At 38.3% G+C, this 17,094-nt stretch overlaps 1 protein-coding gene across 5 annotated transcripts in view; it reads right to left on the bottom strand.

Annotated features, from left to right (window-relative positions):
- Nucleotides 1-17,094, bottom strand: part of ZNF385D (zinc finger protein 385D) — a 239,533-nt gene that overhangs the window by 97,723 nt on the left and 124,716 nt on the right. For 4 of the 5 annotated variants that reach the window (XR_012847739.1, XM_075827208.1, XM_075827209.1 and 1 more), the window contains one exon: nucleotides 16,216-16,326. The exons of the other annotated variant lie outside the window; for it this stretch is intronic. Coding sequence is in view for 3 of the 4 variants with exons in the window: in XM_075827208.1 (XP_075683323.1) it covers nucleotides 16,216-16,326 (111 nt within the window). In the remaining variant the exon portion in view is untranslated. The remainder of the gene's footprint in view (nucleotides 1-16,215; nucleotides 16,327-17,094) is intronic. 5 annotated transcript variants of the gene reach the window in all.

Here is a 17,094-nt window from a genome sequence, read left to right as displayed (position 1 = left end):
TATTTGTGATGACACTGTTCCTTTAAATCCTCTGTAAGTGGAAGCTATATTCTGAAAACTACAGGGTATTCCTTTGCTTTTGAGCCCTACCATGTTGACAAAGATAAAGTTTCGGCCTAAGTGGGGGTAATTTTGAAGAGAAACAGCTAAATAAGTATTGGGGTACATTTCTTTAGTTTCATGTACTGGATACGAAGAAAAATGTCCTATAAATGACGCATTTGTGGAAAAAAAAAAGAAATAAAAATTGTATTTTTACACCAGCAATGAATTAATTCCTCCAACAAAATGTAGTCTCAAACTTCCAACTACATCCATGAATAAATTCCTTGAGGGTGTAGTTTCCCAAATGGGGTCACTTCTTTCGGGTTTCCACAGTACTGGTACATCAGGGTCTCTGCAAATGTGACATAGCACCAAAAAAAACATCTGTGCAAAATCCAAATGGCACTCCTCACATTCTAATCCCTGCAGTGGGTCCAAACAGCAATTTATTACTACATATGGGGTATTCATGTAATCGGGAGAATTTGCTTTAGAAATATAGGGGTGCTTTTTCTCCTAGATTTCTTTAGATTTTAATTTTCACAGCCTAATTCCAATAAATTCAGCATAAAACCTGTGGGGTCAAAATGCTCACTATACCCCTAGAAAAATTCCTTGAGGGGTGTAGTTTCCAAAATGGTGTCACTTTTGGGGGATTTCCACTGTTTTGGTCCCTCCAGGGTGTTGCAAAAGCGACATGGCATCCAAAAACCATTCCACCAAAATCTGTGCTCCAAAACCCAAATGACGCTCCTGACCTTCTGAGCCCTGCAGTGGGTCCAAACAGAAATGTATTACCACATATGGGGTATTCCTGTAATCGGGAGAATTTGCTTTTCAAATGTTGGGGTACTTTTTCTCCTTTATTCCTTGTAAAAATTAGAAACTTCTATGTTTTTTCAGAAAAAAATTAGATTTTTATTTTCACGGCCCAATTCCAATAAAATCAGCATGAAACCTGTGGGGTCAAAATGCTCACTATACCCCTAGATAAATTCCTTGAGGGGTTTAGTTTCCAAAAAAGGGTCACTTTTGAGGGGTTTCCACTGTTTTGGCAATACAAGACCTCTTCAACCCTGACATGGTGCCTAAAATATATTGTACAAAAAGGAGGCCCCAAAATCCACAAGGTGCTCCTTTGATTCTAAGGCCTGTAGTTCAGTCATGTAACACACTAGGGCCACATATGGGATATTTCTAAAAACCGAAGAATCTGGGCAATAAATATTGAGTTGCGTTTCAATGGTAAAACCTTCTGTGGTACAGAATTTGTTTTATTACACATGAATTTCAGCAAAAAAAAATGAAAATTTGTAAATTTCACCTCTACATTGTTTTAATTCCTGTGAAACACCTAAAGGCTTAAGAAACTTTCTAAATGCTGTTTTAAATACTTTGAGGGGTGCAGTTTTTAAAATAGGGTCATTTATGGGGACTTTCTAATATATAAGGCCCTCAAAGCAACTTCAGAACTGAACTGATCCATAAAAAAATAGGCTTTTGAAATTTTCTTGAAAATGTGAGAAAGTGCTGATAAAGTTCTGGGCCTTGTAACGTCCTAGAAAAATAAAAGGACATGCAAAAAAACGATGCCAACATAAAGTAGACATATGTAAAATGTAAACTAGTAACTATTTTGTGCGGTATTGCTATCTTTTTTGCAGGTAAACACATTTTTATTTAGAAAAATGCTAATTTTTGCAAATTTTTCTTAAATTTTGGTGTTTTTCACAAATAAATATTGAATTTACCGACCAAATTTTTTCATTAACAAAATGTACAATATGTTACGAGAAAACAAACTCAGAATCGCTTAAATAGGTAAAAGCATTTCTAAGTTATTACCCAAAAAATTAACACATGTCAGATTTGAAAAAATCGTCTGTGTCCTTAAGGGGTTAAATATTGCTTCATTTATTGAAAATATTTTTATTTTTATGTTTCAAATCCCATTGACTAAAGAGACCATCATGTCTAAATGCAGTGGCGTGACTACCGCAATAGCAGTCATAGCGGCTGCTACGGGGCCCCCTTCCCATGGCCGGAGGCTCCGCTAGCAGCCGCTATGGCTGCTACAGCGCGACGCCACTGAAGGGGTTGTTCCTACAAAAGACATGCATCCCCTATCCACAGGGTAGGGGATACATGTGTGATCGCTGGGACGCCCAGCGATAAGGAGAACGGGGGACCGAAAGTCCCCCGAAGTTCTCCATGACAAACCTTGGACTTCCGGGGTCTGTCTGCAGCTCCATTACTTGCGCACCGGTCGCGCTTGTGCGCATGCGTGACCGGCGCTCCTTTCATTTTTATTGAACTGCGCAGACGCCGGAAGTCCGATGTTTGTCATAGAGAACTTAGGGGGACTTTCGGTCCCCCGTTCTCTTTATCACTGCCAGCGATCACACATGTATCCCCTATCCTGTGGATAGGGGATGCATGTCTTTTGTAGGACAAACTATAGGCCATTTTTTTTTTGGGGAGGGCTATATGGCGTTTTCTACAGGGGGGTCTGTATGGCGTTATCTACAGGGGGGTTCTGTATGGTGTTATCTACAGGGGGCTCTGTATGACGTTATCTACAGGGTGGGGTCTGTGTGGCGTTATCTACAGGGGGGTCTGTATGGCGTTATCTACAGGGGGCTGTATGGCGTTATCTACAGGGGGGCTGTATGGCGTTATCTGCAGGGGGATTTGGGGCTGTAAGATGTTATCTACAGGGGGGCTGTATGGCTTTATCTACAGGGATGCTGTATGGCATTATCTACAGGGGGCTGTATGGCGTTATCTACAGGGGAATTTGGGTCTGTAAGACGTTATCTATAGGGGGGCTGTAAGGCGTTATCTACAGGGGGCTGTGTATGGCGTTATCTACAGGGGGCTGTCTATGGTGCTATCTATAGGGAGGCACTATCTACAAGGGGGGGGTTGTGTGATAACCAGCGGAGGGGGGCCCCAGTCAAAAGTTTGCTATGGGGCCCAGTCTTTCCTAGATACGCCCCTCTCTAAATGGCTAATCAGTACCAATGGAAAAAAGGAGGGAGCGCTCCAAAAATCTAGTTTGCGTAGCTTAATGTTCTGATTAAACCTTAGTCCATGGATTCATATGACCATGCTTAGCTGGTGGTGACAGGCAACTGTAGTACATTAAACCAGGAGAGGACACACTCTCCCAATCCGTAACCGGAGGTACCCGATTTATAACCATCAGCTGTCACATCATCGCTGCTCCAAGATTGTCTATTGAGCAGCGAGATTGGGGCTGCAGCCTATGTTGAACAAGCAGCTGAGATATACTGCACCAGGAGAAGGTAAGTCTCCCAGTCCGTGGTTATGTATACCAGGACTATCGTTATTTGTGGTCCCAAACGTCGCTGCTCCAGGAACTGTCAAATGAGCAGCGAGATCGAGACAGCAGCTTGTACTCTACCAGGAGAAAATAAATCTCCCAGTCCGGTGGCTATGTATAACAGGACTACCGCTGTTAGCGGTCACAAGCGTCGCTGCTCCAGAAATTGTCCGCTAAGCAGCGAAATCAAGACCGCAGCCTGTGTTGTGCTTGCGGCGATTAAGGTATTAGCCGTGAGCGCTGTAACGTTATCAGCATTCGATGGCTGAGCGGCATGAGCGGGTTGTATAACTTTGGATATGGTAGGATTAGTTGGTGTTGTACTTTGCTAATCTCTCCATCTATATTCCTTTCCCTATAGTCTAGTCGGTATTATCCCCACGTACGTTTCGCTGATCAGAGTCAGCTTCTTCCGGGGGCGAGAGCATTTTGTTTATGGCACTTTTTATAGGCCAAGAGTTGACTGGCAGTAGATTCAGCCAATCAACATAATGAGGGTAACTTGTTATTAGTTATGTCTTGTTAAGGACACAACAGTGTGAATATTAGTTACAATTGTAACAGGACATTTACAAATAGGCAATATCCCATACTTAGACATATAAACAAAAACAAATAGTGGATTGTTAGTTCTATCTTATCATCACTTGTAGTAAGTAATTACGGTATTACATATATTTTCAGTTTACTTCTTTTTAGATAAAGTCTTGGATCAAAGGGTGTCATATTACTGTAACCTATGATTTTTGATTTCCTCTTTTTATAGAGCATGCAGAGATTATACAGATCGATATTCATATTTTATTCTTTATTTTTATTTTTGTAGTTTCTGCATTATGTTCCAAAGAAACTGAAGTACATAAATAGCGGAAATAACATTATTGTGGACATGAGTGTGAAGGGTCTTTATTTTCATAGCTCACACACTATGTCCCGACCGGTTCAAATTATGTCGGTAGCATAAATGACATTATTTATTGTGTACAAAAGGAATAATTGTTGTTAATTATATCTTCCTTAGGTTGACCCATGAAATTCCCCATTGTGTCAGGGGCTATACCTGTATTAATGAATACACCACATGTTTAGAGAAAGCAACCAAAATTAAAGGACTCATTGAGTCCACTAGGACTCACTGAATTAATTTTATAGATCCACCTGCTTTCCTTTTTTAACAAAAGGGAATCTATATCACCACCTCTTATTCCTGTGGTAAGGTGACATATGGCCCAGCCCGATAGCTTTTAAATTGAGATTGTGATGATATTTCACATGTCTGGCAACCGGAGGGGGTTGAAATGGTTTATTCTGTCTCTTGCTTTCCGCTTCTAGTCTATCATAATTTTTAATGCTGCCAATATGTTCCCTTATTCTGACTTTGAGTTCCCTTTTGGTCTTTCCCACATAGTGTAGGTCACATGTACATCTAAGTGTATATATTACCCCTTTTGTGGCACAAGTAATATGTTCCTGGATCTTATGGTATCCACCAGTTCCATTTTTGAAACCCTTTTTCTTGTCAAGAATTTGGCAGGCTGTACACAAACCACATGGATAAAAGCCTGGATATTTATGTGATTTCTTTTTTATACAATCCCTAGAGAAGTGACTTTTGACAATGTGTTGTTCTATGATATTTGTTTTTCTATATCCTGAAGAAACTGTTGTGCCTAGATGTTTTTTCAAATCCACATCAAGTAATAATAACTGCCAGTGCTGTTTCATAATGTCCTTAATTTCTTGCCACTTATCGTGCAATGTGGTAATAAACCTCACTATGTCCTCACTCTCCACTTTCTATTTCACTACCAACAATGTGTCTCTTTCTAGATTAAATGCTTGTTTAATTTGAAGCCCTGAATAATGTCATTCCTTAAGTCGATTTTTAAGATCTTTGGCCCCTTCCTTGAAATTTTCAAAGGTGGTGCAATTCCTCCTTTTTCTCAGGAATTCTCCTTTAGGGATTCCTCTGATGGTTCTATTTAGATGAGCACTTTTCACGTCTAAGAGACTGTTGGTAGCCGTCTCCTTTCTGTATAAATTAGTGACAATTTTGCAATTCTGATCAATCCCGATTTTAACATCCAGGAATGATACTTCCTTTCTGCTATAGTTCAGGGTTAATTTTAAATTAAATTAATTTGCATTAAGTTTATCAATAAAATTCAGTAGTTCGCTTTCGAAACCTCTCCAGATAAATATGATGTCATCAATATATCTATGCCATATTGACATTTTATCAACATGCATCTGGAAAAGTTCACCAAAGACATATTCTTCCTCCCACGACCCAAGGAACAGGTTGGCAAAAGTTGGTGCACATGCCGTTCCCATTGTCATGCCCTGGGTTTGTAGGAAGAAGCGGGAATCAAAAATAAAATAATTCCTATTTAGTATAAACTTCAGTACTCTATTGACAAAAGTCCTCCTTTTGGGACTATAATTGCGCTCACGAGCCAAAAAGAAATCAACAGCTCTACATCTGAGTTCATGCTTGATGTTGGTGTAGAGACTCTTTACATCCAGGGTTACCAAAATTTCACCCTCTTCTAAGTTGGCATTGTTGAGCTCCTGGAGTATCTGCATCGTATCCCAGGTGTAGGAAGGAAGCTTGTATACAAAATTGCGTAATTCCAAATGCAGCCATTGACTGCATCTCTCAGTCAGACATCCCTGGCTAGACACTATAGGTCTGCCTGGTGGCTGCCCAGTGTTTTTTTATTTTTAGCATTGTTGCTCTTTTAGTGGATAAGTATTACTTATATTCGCTCTTCAACAAGCCATAAACATGAGATTTATTATGTCAAATCCCACCAATTTCAAAATCTCTTGTGTATGGTAACTGGACATTTTCTTGTCAAATCTTCTGTTTCCCCTGACATAACTGGAAGTCAGGGGTTTTCCCATCTTTATATAGACAGAGAGTTGAAATCTAAATTTTCATTCCATTCAAATTTACAGTATTAAAAGTTACTATAATCTTTGTAGGGGTTTCTGGATATTTTATTGAATAGAATTCTACCCTATTCAAAAAGCAATGGAAACTTGATGGAAAAGAACTAACTGTTCACACTCTGTTCACACTGGTATTAGAACTTCCCTCTTTACAATGGGATTATATTGCTTCTATCAAGTATCTATTTTTTTCCCCGGATAGAACAACGCTACGTTCTACAGTATTTTGACTGTCAAAACCTGACAGAAGATATCTAACTCAAGTGCTAACAGTGTATACCATATAAAGTATCATTAACAGTTGAAGAATTGGTCAAATCACGGTCGCATGGCCATCTAGGGTTAAGAGCTAAAATTGAATGTTTTTTACCTAACCTTAAAATAAGTACTGACATATGTGTATAAGGTCTTAGAGGAGTTTCTGTTTTAAATCTACTATAGTTTGCCTATTCTAAACATATTGTAAAGTAATTCCAAGTAGATCGGGGTCCCGCAGCATATGCTTGAAAACAAATGTAACCTTACGGAACACTCATTTCCTTCATAAAGTTCATAGTTTCCAGAAATGCAGAATGTGTTTTCTGTAGCTTGGTCAAATGTCTATTGGATCTTAATTACTTTGCTATTATTTGTCTCTTGATAAGATAAAAATATAAAAATAGTTCACTGCTATTCCCCAAATAATACTAGAACTGAGGCTTTGTAGAGTTTCCACAATATATAGCTGATCTGAATCATTAGAACTATTATATAGCTGTCTGTTATAAAATATTTTCTCTCTTTTTTCCAGATTTATGAATATATAAGAAATCACAAAATAAATTTCAAGATTGAGGAAAAAAGTTAATAATAAATTACTCTGACGCCTTCAAACTGGCTACTAGCAGCCACTAGGGATTTATACTGCTTCCATTCAGCTCCATATTGGCTGCATAAATGCATCTGCAGTTAGCTTCCCTCAGTGGTAGCTGCAGGCAGCCAGAATTATATATTTTAATTATATATTATATAATTTATCACATCAGAAAAAAAGAGCTCCGTTCTATACAGACATATTTTGAAATGCCTTGCCATCACAGTCAGCAAACATAAGGATACATTTACTGAATTTGTATTTACATTCGTGAGTGTGTGTTTAATATATGTCATATGTAATGGAGAATCATGAATACACAGAAAAGTAACATTGCAGTGAGGGCAAAGTATAAAACAAATATATTGAAGAGCCTGTGAACTATTCTACATTTATCTTCACATATGGTAAGAATAATCTATAGTATGCAGGTAAAATATTCGCTGTACACTCAAGTAAAATGTTTTATGATTCAGATAAAACATTTTATTATCTAGTGTGGCTGAGTAACCGCTCATTCTAGAAGGTTTACAGTACATATACATTCTTGAAAAAAATGTAATTAATTATTTAACTTAAAGGGGTATTCCCATCTGAGATGTTAATGTTTTATAGGTTAGGCTCCCACCACTTGCACCCCCACATTTTGGGAAAATGAAACACCTATAGACTTGAACTCGCATCCACCTCTCCATTCAGTCTATGGTCACCATACCTGCAGAACTGGGACCAGGAAACCCCTAGTCTCCCACAGTCCTATGGATATGCCATAAATGTTTCAGATGGCAATACCACTTTAAGAGGTGATTTTCAACTATAGATGCTTTTTTTTAGATAATGCAGAATAAACTTATTAGTAAATTGTATTACCTCTTTCTGAATCTTTATAGAAATGTTGTACAAAATGGGTAAATAGTTAGGGTTTTATTAACAAAGAAAAATATATAAAAAGCAAGCTCAACTATGCAACATCAACACATATAAAAGCAACTGAATAAGTACCAACACCATGAGACTTACATTCCTAAGGAAAGACAAGAGAGGCAATGACCAACTTGACTACAAGTAAATTAATTTGACATATGACTATAAGAATGTAAATGGAGAGAAATAAAGTACAGTACTATGTCCAGCCACTTTGCATGTACAGTATACTTGTTAAGAAGAAAAGTGGGAAAAACTCTCATTTGAAGGTGACAAAAGAGGCATTAACAAAGATGTGTCAAATATAGCTTAAATGAGGTGCTTACTGTAAAAAAAACAATACGCCAGCAACAAAGGCAAAAAAAAATATGTTCCACTGAAAGCGTCTGAGAAAATATAAACAGAAAATGCTGCTGTGGGATATACTGTTATAAGACTACGTTACTCACAGTATATGCTGCATTCAAAGGGAACCGGTCATGTAGAAAATGGCGTTCTATCTTCAGGCAGCATGTTATAAAGCAGGAGGAGCTGAGCAGATTGATTTATAGTTTTGTGCAATAAGATTCAGGAGAAACTGTAATTTATTCATATATATATTCCTGCTCTCTGGGGTCTAAAGAGTCCAGTGGGCGGTCTCAACCAGTATGAGTGTGAATAGAAAACAAGCTGGCAATCACTGAATAGGACCACCCACTGGACTCTAAGGCCTCATGCACACGACCGTATTTTTTCCCACCCGTAAATACTGGCGTAAATACGGGTCCGGTGTCACACATATTCCACCCGTTTTGCACCAGTATTTACGAACCCGTGCCCGTAAATATGGGTCCGGTGTCACACGTATTCCACCCGTATTTACGAGCACGTTTTTGGCGGCAAAATAGCACTGCACTAATCGGCAGCCCCTTCTCTCTATCAGTGCAGGATAGAGAGAAGGGACAGCCTTTTCTGTAATGTAATAAAAGTTAAAGAAATTCATACTTACCCGGCCGTTGTCTTGGTGACGCGTCCCTCTCTTCACATCCAGCCCGACATCCCTGGATGACGCGGCAGTCCATGTGACCGCTGCAGCCTGTGATTGACCTGTGATTGGCTGCAGCGGTCACATGGCCTGAAACGTCATCCAGGACGTCGGGCCGGATGTCGAGAGGGACGCGTCACCAAGGCAACGGGCGGGAGACCGGACTGGAGGAAGCAGGAAGTTCTCGGTAAGTATGAACGTCTTTTATTTTTTACAGGTTTATACTGATCGGTAGTCACTGTCCAGGGTGCTGAAAGAGTTACTGCCGATCAGTTAACTCTTTCAGCTCCCTGGACAGTGACTATTTACTGACGTCGCTTAGCAACGCTGCCGTAATGACGGGTGCACACATGTAGCCACCCGTCATTACGAGAGCTCCATAGACTTCTATGGACTGTCCGTGCCATTATTACGGCCTGAAATAGGACATGTTCTATCTTTTTCAACGGCACGGACACCTTCCCGTGAGAAAACGGGAAGGCACCCGTCGCCAATAGAAGTCTATGAGCCCGTTATTACGGGTCGTAATTACGACCCGTAATAACGGGAGTTTTTACGGTCGTGTGCATGAGGCCTTAGGCCCAAAGTTAGCAGGGATTTATATAAATAAATTGTAATTATACTATATCTTTTCACACACAACTATAGATCAATCTGTTCAGCTCCTTCTGCTCTATAACATGCTGTCTGCAGATCGGACTACATGTTTAACATGACAGGTTCTCTTAAAAAGCGATAGGCAAGAAAGATTTGAAATGTTTAGTAGCTATCCAGAGAAACTAGAGGCCTAAGATTGATTGGTATACAATAATAATAATAATAATAATAATAATAATTAACAATAATTATTAATAATAATAATCTTTATTTATATAGCGCCAACATATTCCACAGCACTTTTAGGCCCTGTTCACACAGAGTTTTTTTTTTAACAACTGACTTTGACGCAGAAACCGCTTGGGAATCAGCGCCAAAAAAACATCTAAAACAGCCTCATATTGATTTACCTGCAAAGAAACTCTGTTTGAACAGGGCTTTACAATTGGGGAAGTAGAATTCCAAATAATCAAAACACATGAACAAACAATGTGATAAAAAGGAGAGAGGTCCCTGCAACTTACAATTTAAATCATGCTGTCGATGGTCTTAAAGTATAGGTTCTCATTTTACACATCATTGGATGTTTTAAGGTTTGTACAATGTGATGTAGTTGTCAACTTGTTGTTGTCTTGCTTTATACTACAAAGCAGAAACAAGAAAAAATTGTCAGCCAAATGACTAATAACCTGGGAAAACTGACTTATAGGGCATTAGAGCAGAAAGGACCAGCAGCCCCTTAGTAAGTTACAACATTCCATAAAGGGAAAGTGCAAAAAATGCAGGCTCCTTAAATGCAATGTATTTATCCATGTATTTATCCATGTCATTGCTGTATGACTTTCGTGAGAACCATCCCTAGGTATCAATGATGCTCCCTATTTGGCAGAGAGGGTCGTCCTGAAGGAAATGAGAATTTGATTGTTGCACAACTTTTCTACTTAACAATCATTCGTTGGTGGTTTAAAACATCATTGCCTGCAAACAAGGCCTTCAATGCTATGGAGATCTTAGCAACAAGACAACATTCAATAGTGCAAGTATATTACAAAAAACGTTCTTACTGCTCTGTACAATGATTAGCAAGCGTGGTGTAAAAACAGAGCCTACAAATTAACATTTTATTGTTAGCTGTAAATATGTGTAGCACAAGGCTGATAATAGGTGGAGGCTGCAAAAAAGTTGCATTTGACTGCAATTTTCCCTTGATATGTCAACCATGTCATTACTTGGACTATCCCATGTAGCCCAGTGCTTAAGAGTGTTTTCCAAGAAAGGACTTTAGTGACCTATTTACTGATACACCATAAAAGCCGAAAACCAATAAAACAAATAAAAAGATCACAAAGGGTCCTCCTACTGGGACACACAGCAGTCTGCTGTATCCTCTGGGGAAACCTGGCAGCTCCATTTCCCTGCAGCGCCATCACAGGGGACATTAAGCATTACGCAGTGTCCATTCAAATCATACGGGTTGTCTGTGTAATGCAGTACAGGACAGGTCCCATAGATACTTTGTAACCGCTCTTCCCTCTGGCCAAGTGATGAGGATGCTGAACAGAGGAACCCCCCTCTATTAATTCAGAATTCACTAATAGGGTGTATTAAAATGGGTTTTCTAAACTGGACAAGACATTTAAAGTGCATTAGATAACGTTACAATTTTGCTAAAAAATGTATGAATTTGCGGCACCCTGACAAACCTGGTACGAGAAAAACAGAAAAACAAGCCAAAGCCTACTATTTCTGTAAATTATTATAGTGCTAAAAATATTTTCTTTAAATCTCTTTAAATAATACAGTGGAGCCCTGTAGTAAATAACACAGTGTAGTATAGATTTAAAAAAAACAAAAAAAAACAACGTTTTCTAAGGCTATTACAATGTACATACATCTGGATATGGTCGTATGGTAAATCTAGAGTTATCTAATACAAATGGAAGATTTCAAATAAAGTTTTTTTGTATGAGAACATTATTATTAGTCCAAAAAACATTAAGAATACATTTTTATTACATTTTATGTATATAAAAACTCTAGTGAGTCTAATGCTTAATAGTAAATAAAGTTATCAGAAGTTCCTAAGTGGAAAGCAATCATAGTTGCCAAGCCATGTTTACTGTTCCATTGAAACCAGCAAAGAAAGAGAACATTCAGTTTTTTCCTCTCCTAAACTATATACTGACAGAACCATAACAGATCCAAAGAATAAATAGACAATAATGAGCAAAGACTGACCTTGGAACTCTATACGTGTTTCTGAAAGATTGCAGATAATAAGAAACACACATTTTGTAAGAGGAATACATTCAAGCTCTTCCTTTTACGGGCCTGAATAAGAGGTGGTGTAAGTCACATGGTGCCATAAAGGAATCATTCGTAGCTGCATCGTTTTATGTCTTCAATCCTCACTCAAACGTGTAAATCCCTGTTATAGACAAATTATGTTTCGACTAGACAAATGTTGCAGTATAATTGTTGAATCACACACTACCTTTTAAGCATGCCATTATATCCTTGCCATGTTATACATCATAATAAGAGCAGGACATCCTTGGCAACTTGTTCAAGTTTTCAAAGTCAACCAACGTGTTTAGCAGGGGCGTAACTAGGAAAGACTGGGCGCCATAGCAAACTTTTGACCGGGGCCCCCCTCCCCTGGGTATCACACAACCCCCCATCGTAGATAGTGCCTCCCCGTAGATTCCGCCACACAGCGCCCCCCTATAGATAGCACCATACAGCCCCCCTATAGATAGCACCATACAGCCCCCTGTAGATAACGCCATACAGCCTCCTGTAGATAACGCCATACAGCCCACTGTACATAATGCCATACAGCCCCCTGTAGATAACGCCATAGAGCCCGCCCTGTAAAGGCATACAGCCCCCCCCTGTAGATAACGCCATACAGCTGTAGTTTGTTCTACAAAACAGATGTATCCTCTATCCCTATCGGACTTCTGGGGTCTGCGCAGTTCAATAAAAATGAAAGGAGCACTGGTCACGAATGCGCACAGGCGCAACCGCTGCACAATTCATTTCTATGGAGCTGCCGACCCCCTGGAAGTCCGAGGTTTGTCATGGAGAACTTCGGGGGACTTTCGGTCCCCCGTTCTCCTTATCGCTGGCCGATCCAGTGATCACACATGTATCCCCTATGCATGTCTTTTGTAGGAACAACACCTTTAGTGGCGTCGCGCTGTAGCAGCCATAGCGACTGCCAGCGGAGCTTCCGACTGCGGGCCCCGTAGCAGCCGCTATGGCTGCTACAGCGGTAGTTACGCCACTGATGTTTAGAGTACCATCTGTAGTTGAGTCTGCGTTCAAATCCACTATTTATGAACTTGGTGCCATCAAATGATGTTTACAGTGCTGTGATGGATGGTCAATTTGCTTATATTCTCTGTATTAAATTACATTATGAATTATCAAGCATGCCGAATTACGAAAATATTTTTCTCCATTTTCTAATGACTTTTCCTCTACATAGTTCTGCTTGAGTCTGCAAAAATATGTTATTATTGTGTATTATTCTTATGTCCTTCAAATGGCTGTCTGGCTGAACGCCCAGACATAAAGTGCAACTATTTCTCTTTATCTTATGTACTCCCTCTATGTGAAAGAATAGCTAACAACACTCTATTGTATGTTTGTCTCCAGGTGCAATTCTGATGTCAGCATTTTAATGAAGAATTATAATAATGCATTTTAAATATTCTCATGGTATGCTATTGGCTGAATAAGAGTTATTGTCACATTGCCTCTGATTGGTTAACCCACCTTGAATGATATTATTTTAATTGAGTTCAGCAATAAACCTCAGAGGATTACTTTGAGCATACGAGCATTGCCTGTGTGTTTTATATTTTGAGCCATTGACTTCCACAACAGCGCCCATACCACTATTACCACAAAATATTAAATCACATGGTGCCTCAAATTAATCTTTTTTAGTTACGCCATTTTCTGTATTCAACACATACAACCTTGTTATAAAGAGAATATCTTTCCACAAAATAAATTTTGAAGACATAGTCAGTTTAGCATTTTATGATTATAATGGATCCCCAAAAAATTATAAAGTGAAAATTTATACAAAATACTGACAAAGATAGATAAAAACTGATAAAGGTCAATGTCACTATGGTAATCTTTTTTACTATACATTTTGATCTTGGTTTTTTTTAAATGAAAAGACAAAGACAAAATCTTCTAGGTTGAATATATAATTTAAGGGGTTTTCTTGCTAGTTTAAGGTATGGAATATGCTGTAACTTGTATATACTATAACTTACTGATCTGTGGGGGTGCAAATGGTGGGACTCCTACTGATCCCTAGAAAAAAAAAAGCCAGGGTCCCTTTGGCTTTTTCTTTGCATAGTGGTGTTTCAGACCCAGGCATTACTTACCATTCTTGCAACGCTTCTTTTGTATGCTAGAATGATGACGTATCGTCCATATAAATGACATCACATGAGTAGGATGGGCAATCATGGACTGCAGTGGTGATGCGTCTATGTACAACATATCACAACAGTGTGTAAACAAATGATGCAATGGGGAAATAAAGTAACTACGTCTTTATTCAACTCTACTCATAACCCCTTGAGTAATATGCACCGAGATGTGTAATTGAAACCTAAATCAATAGTAATGGACTAAAACTGCAGTATGTTGAGGACCCTGCAGCTATGCCATATTGTCTAAATGACCGCATATTACTCTGGTTATAACAACAGCTACATTTTTTTTACACTAAACTTGAGTTCCGCAGACAATGAATGCATGTCTATAGTATGTTTATTTCGCTAAATATCTTCAAGGTTTGACAACACCAACTCTTACATTTTAAGCATTCATTGTATATTTTGATGCAAAGACAAGCAAGCGTTAAGACTATATAATTAAGTCTACATTTCTAAACTTCAAAGTTTCTTAATACACAATTACATCATATGGAAACAGGAAAACAAACAGTTTACATCCTGCTTGCCTTGTGCGCATATCCACACATTTTGCAATATGAACAAGTACTGTATATTAACCAACAATTTTTTTCTGAATAAATACGTTTTTAAAACTAACTGGTTGTCGCTTTGGTCCCTCAAGTCACAATAGATACTCATTTCAGGACAACCATTGTAACTTGAAAATATTGTAATTTGAGATCATAACTTTAGTTTTGAAGGCTCTAAAATATCAACCCAAAATACTTAAAAATTGAGAATAAAAAAAAAAAAAGCTAATAACTTATAGAGATAAAGCAATCCTATAATACAGCAAAGCAGCGACAGAGAACAATTCACAACTATTAAAAATACCCTATATTTTGGTTAGGGCTCAGCAGCAAAGACTGTTATAAAACAATCTGTGTCACCAGTGACTGCTCATGGGTATGGGCAAGGTAAAGGAACTTCCCACATCACCCTATCTCAATTCTCATTAGGAAGCCATTCAACCTTTTTTTACAGAACTATTTTGATTTGTTAAAGGGGTAGTAAGTTTTTTAGCCTCATAATTAAAATAGGTAACTAAGAAGCTAAAGGTTTGTTCTTAAGCCCCTTCATTTGGAACAAAGAGGGCTCCCCCACGTGATAGACATTAAAATTGAAATTCCGTTATAGAGTCCAAATGTAGTCACTGTAGACACAAATCAATCTAACAGAAAAATGCAAACAATCAAGGGGATATACAGATTTAGTTAGCACTGTCACCAGCCCTATACTTCAGCACTGGTGGAGTGGAACTACAGGCCTCGGCACAACCTATTTGCTCAATGTTCTAGGCATGCAAGCAAGTTCAAAAGAAATCAATGAGCCATTGGTTCACAGTCCCTGATCTACAATACTCCCAGTAACATTTGCAGAAACTCTGTAATTGTTTAATAGAACATGGATGGATAGTCCAACAGGACCAGAAGGGACTAACCACAACAAAAAATGAAAACAAAAGGTATAACGTTGTGTAAATTGAAGGTTAACTTTAAATATAGCCTAACCAGCACTGCTCTTAGATTTCTGTGCAAAATAAAATAAAAAGTACAGTTAGATTTATAAAATAAGAAAGCGGGAGGAGAGGAGGTGGTACTATTGTATACTGTCTTAAAAATAAACCATCAATGTGCTATTGAAATATACAAGAGAGCAGTCAAGAATAGACTGACTGACTGGAATGGAAAGGATTTACTGTAATTTCTGACTAAATAAATTCAAAATATAAAAGTGAATTTTAGTTCTTGAACAGGTTTTTTGGGTCAAGAATAAAGGTCTGTCATTCATTGGTATCAAAGTTCTAGAGGAAAGAGGTTCACCACAATACAACGGTCTCATACCTGATCAGGACAGATGTCACAATCACTCCTGCCAACTCTCAGTTTATTTCTTCAAATATTTCAGATTGTAAGCACAGTAAAAAAAAATTCAGAGTGCCAATATAATGTTTATCAGAACCAAAAAATGATAAACTTACTTCAGAATTAAATTTCAGTTGACATATATTGCAGGGGGCGATTTGCTTCCTTCTCTGTGGTAAAGAAGCCCCAAATGTGTGATTTATAACTGCTTTTTGAACTGGGTCCATCTGCAATAGAAAGACAGAAATAAGTCTTGTTTAACCCAGATTTATCTTCATATGATGAAGATGATAGCAGTGGTGAGTCGTATGCCTGAGCACGTTTGGAAGGCAATATATTAAAATGCCTTTGTAAATAATATATTTATGTGTTGTATGTTTTTCTGCATTGAAATAGTTTAAAAAAAAATAGCTTTTTCATCAGGTGAATGCCGAGGCATATTTGAGGGTCCTTGAGACCAATGCAAAATCTGTAACAGGGCCCCCCCACCCAGCACGTGCCATTTATACTGATGTCTTTTTATAAGACAGGGGGGACTTTGGGGTTTCCTCAGACAGCAGGGCCTAGGTGTGACTGCTATCTCTACACCTTCTGTAGCTACTCCCCAGGATAAATGTAGAGGATATCATAGCTCGCGGCTAGCAACATTAATCAAGAGACAAAAATAATTAATCCTAATTAGTCTTCCTCTAGTCTGTTTATTAATCTAACACTGTTAAAAAAAAATTATGATCTCTGGCACAAAGTCCCATGGGCCCAATTTTGAAGTAAAAAATAAATACATAAATATAAATAAAAAAATACTATAAGGATGAATTAACATGGTCAAAATCTGTGCCACAAAACCACACGTGTTATATCACAATTTTGCTGTGGACAGTCCGCAGTGGAATTCTGTAGCAGCCGTTTTTTACATTTGTTTCTATACATTTTTAGGAAAGTTAGATCAGACGTTGCAGAAAATAACTGTGCGGATATCAGGCTGCGGTGCAGAA

This window comes from Rhinoderma darwinii, chromosome 5 (assembly GCF_050947455.1).
Source record: "Rhinoderma darwinii isolate aRhiDar2 chromosome 5, aRhiDar2.hap1, whole genome shotgun sequence".
Lineage (NCBI taxonomy): Eukaryota > Metazoa > Chordata > Amphibia > Anura > Rhinodermatidae > Rhinoderma > Rhinoderma darwinii.
The sequence above is the reverse complement of the archived record's forward strand: the minus strand, read 5'-3'. Positions and strand labels throughout refer to the sequence as shown.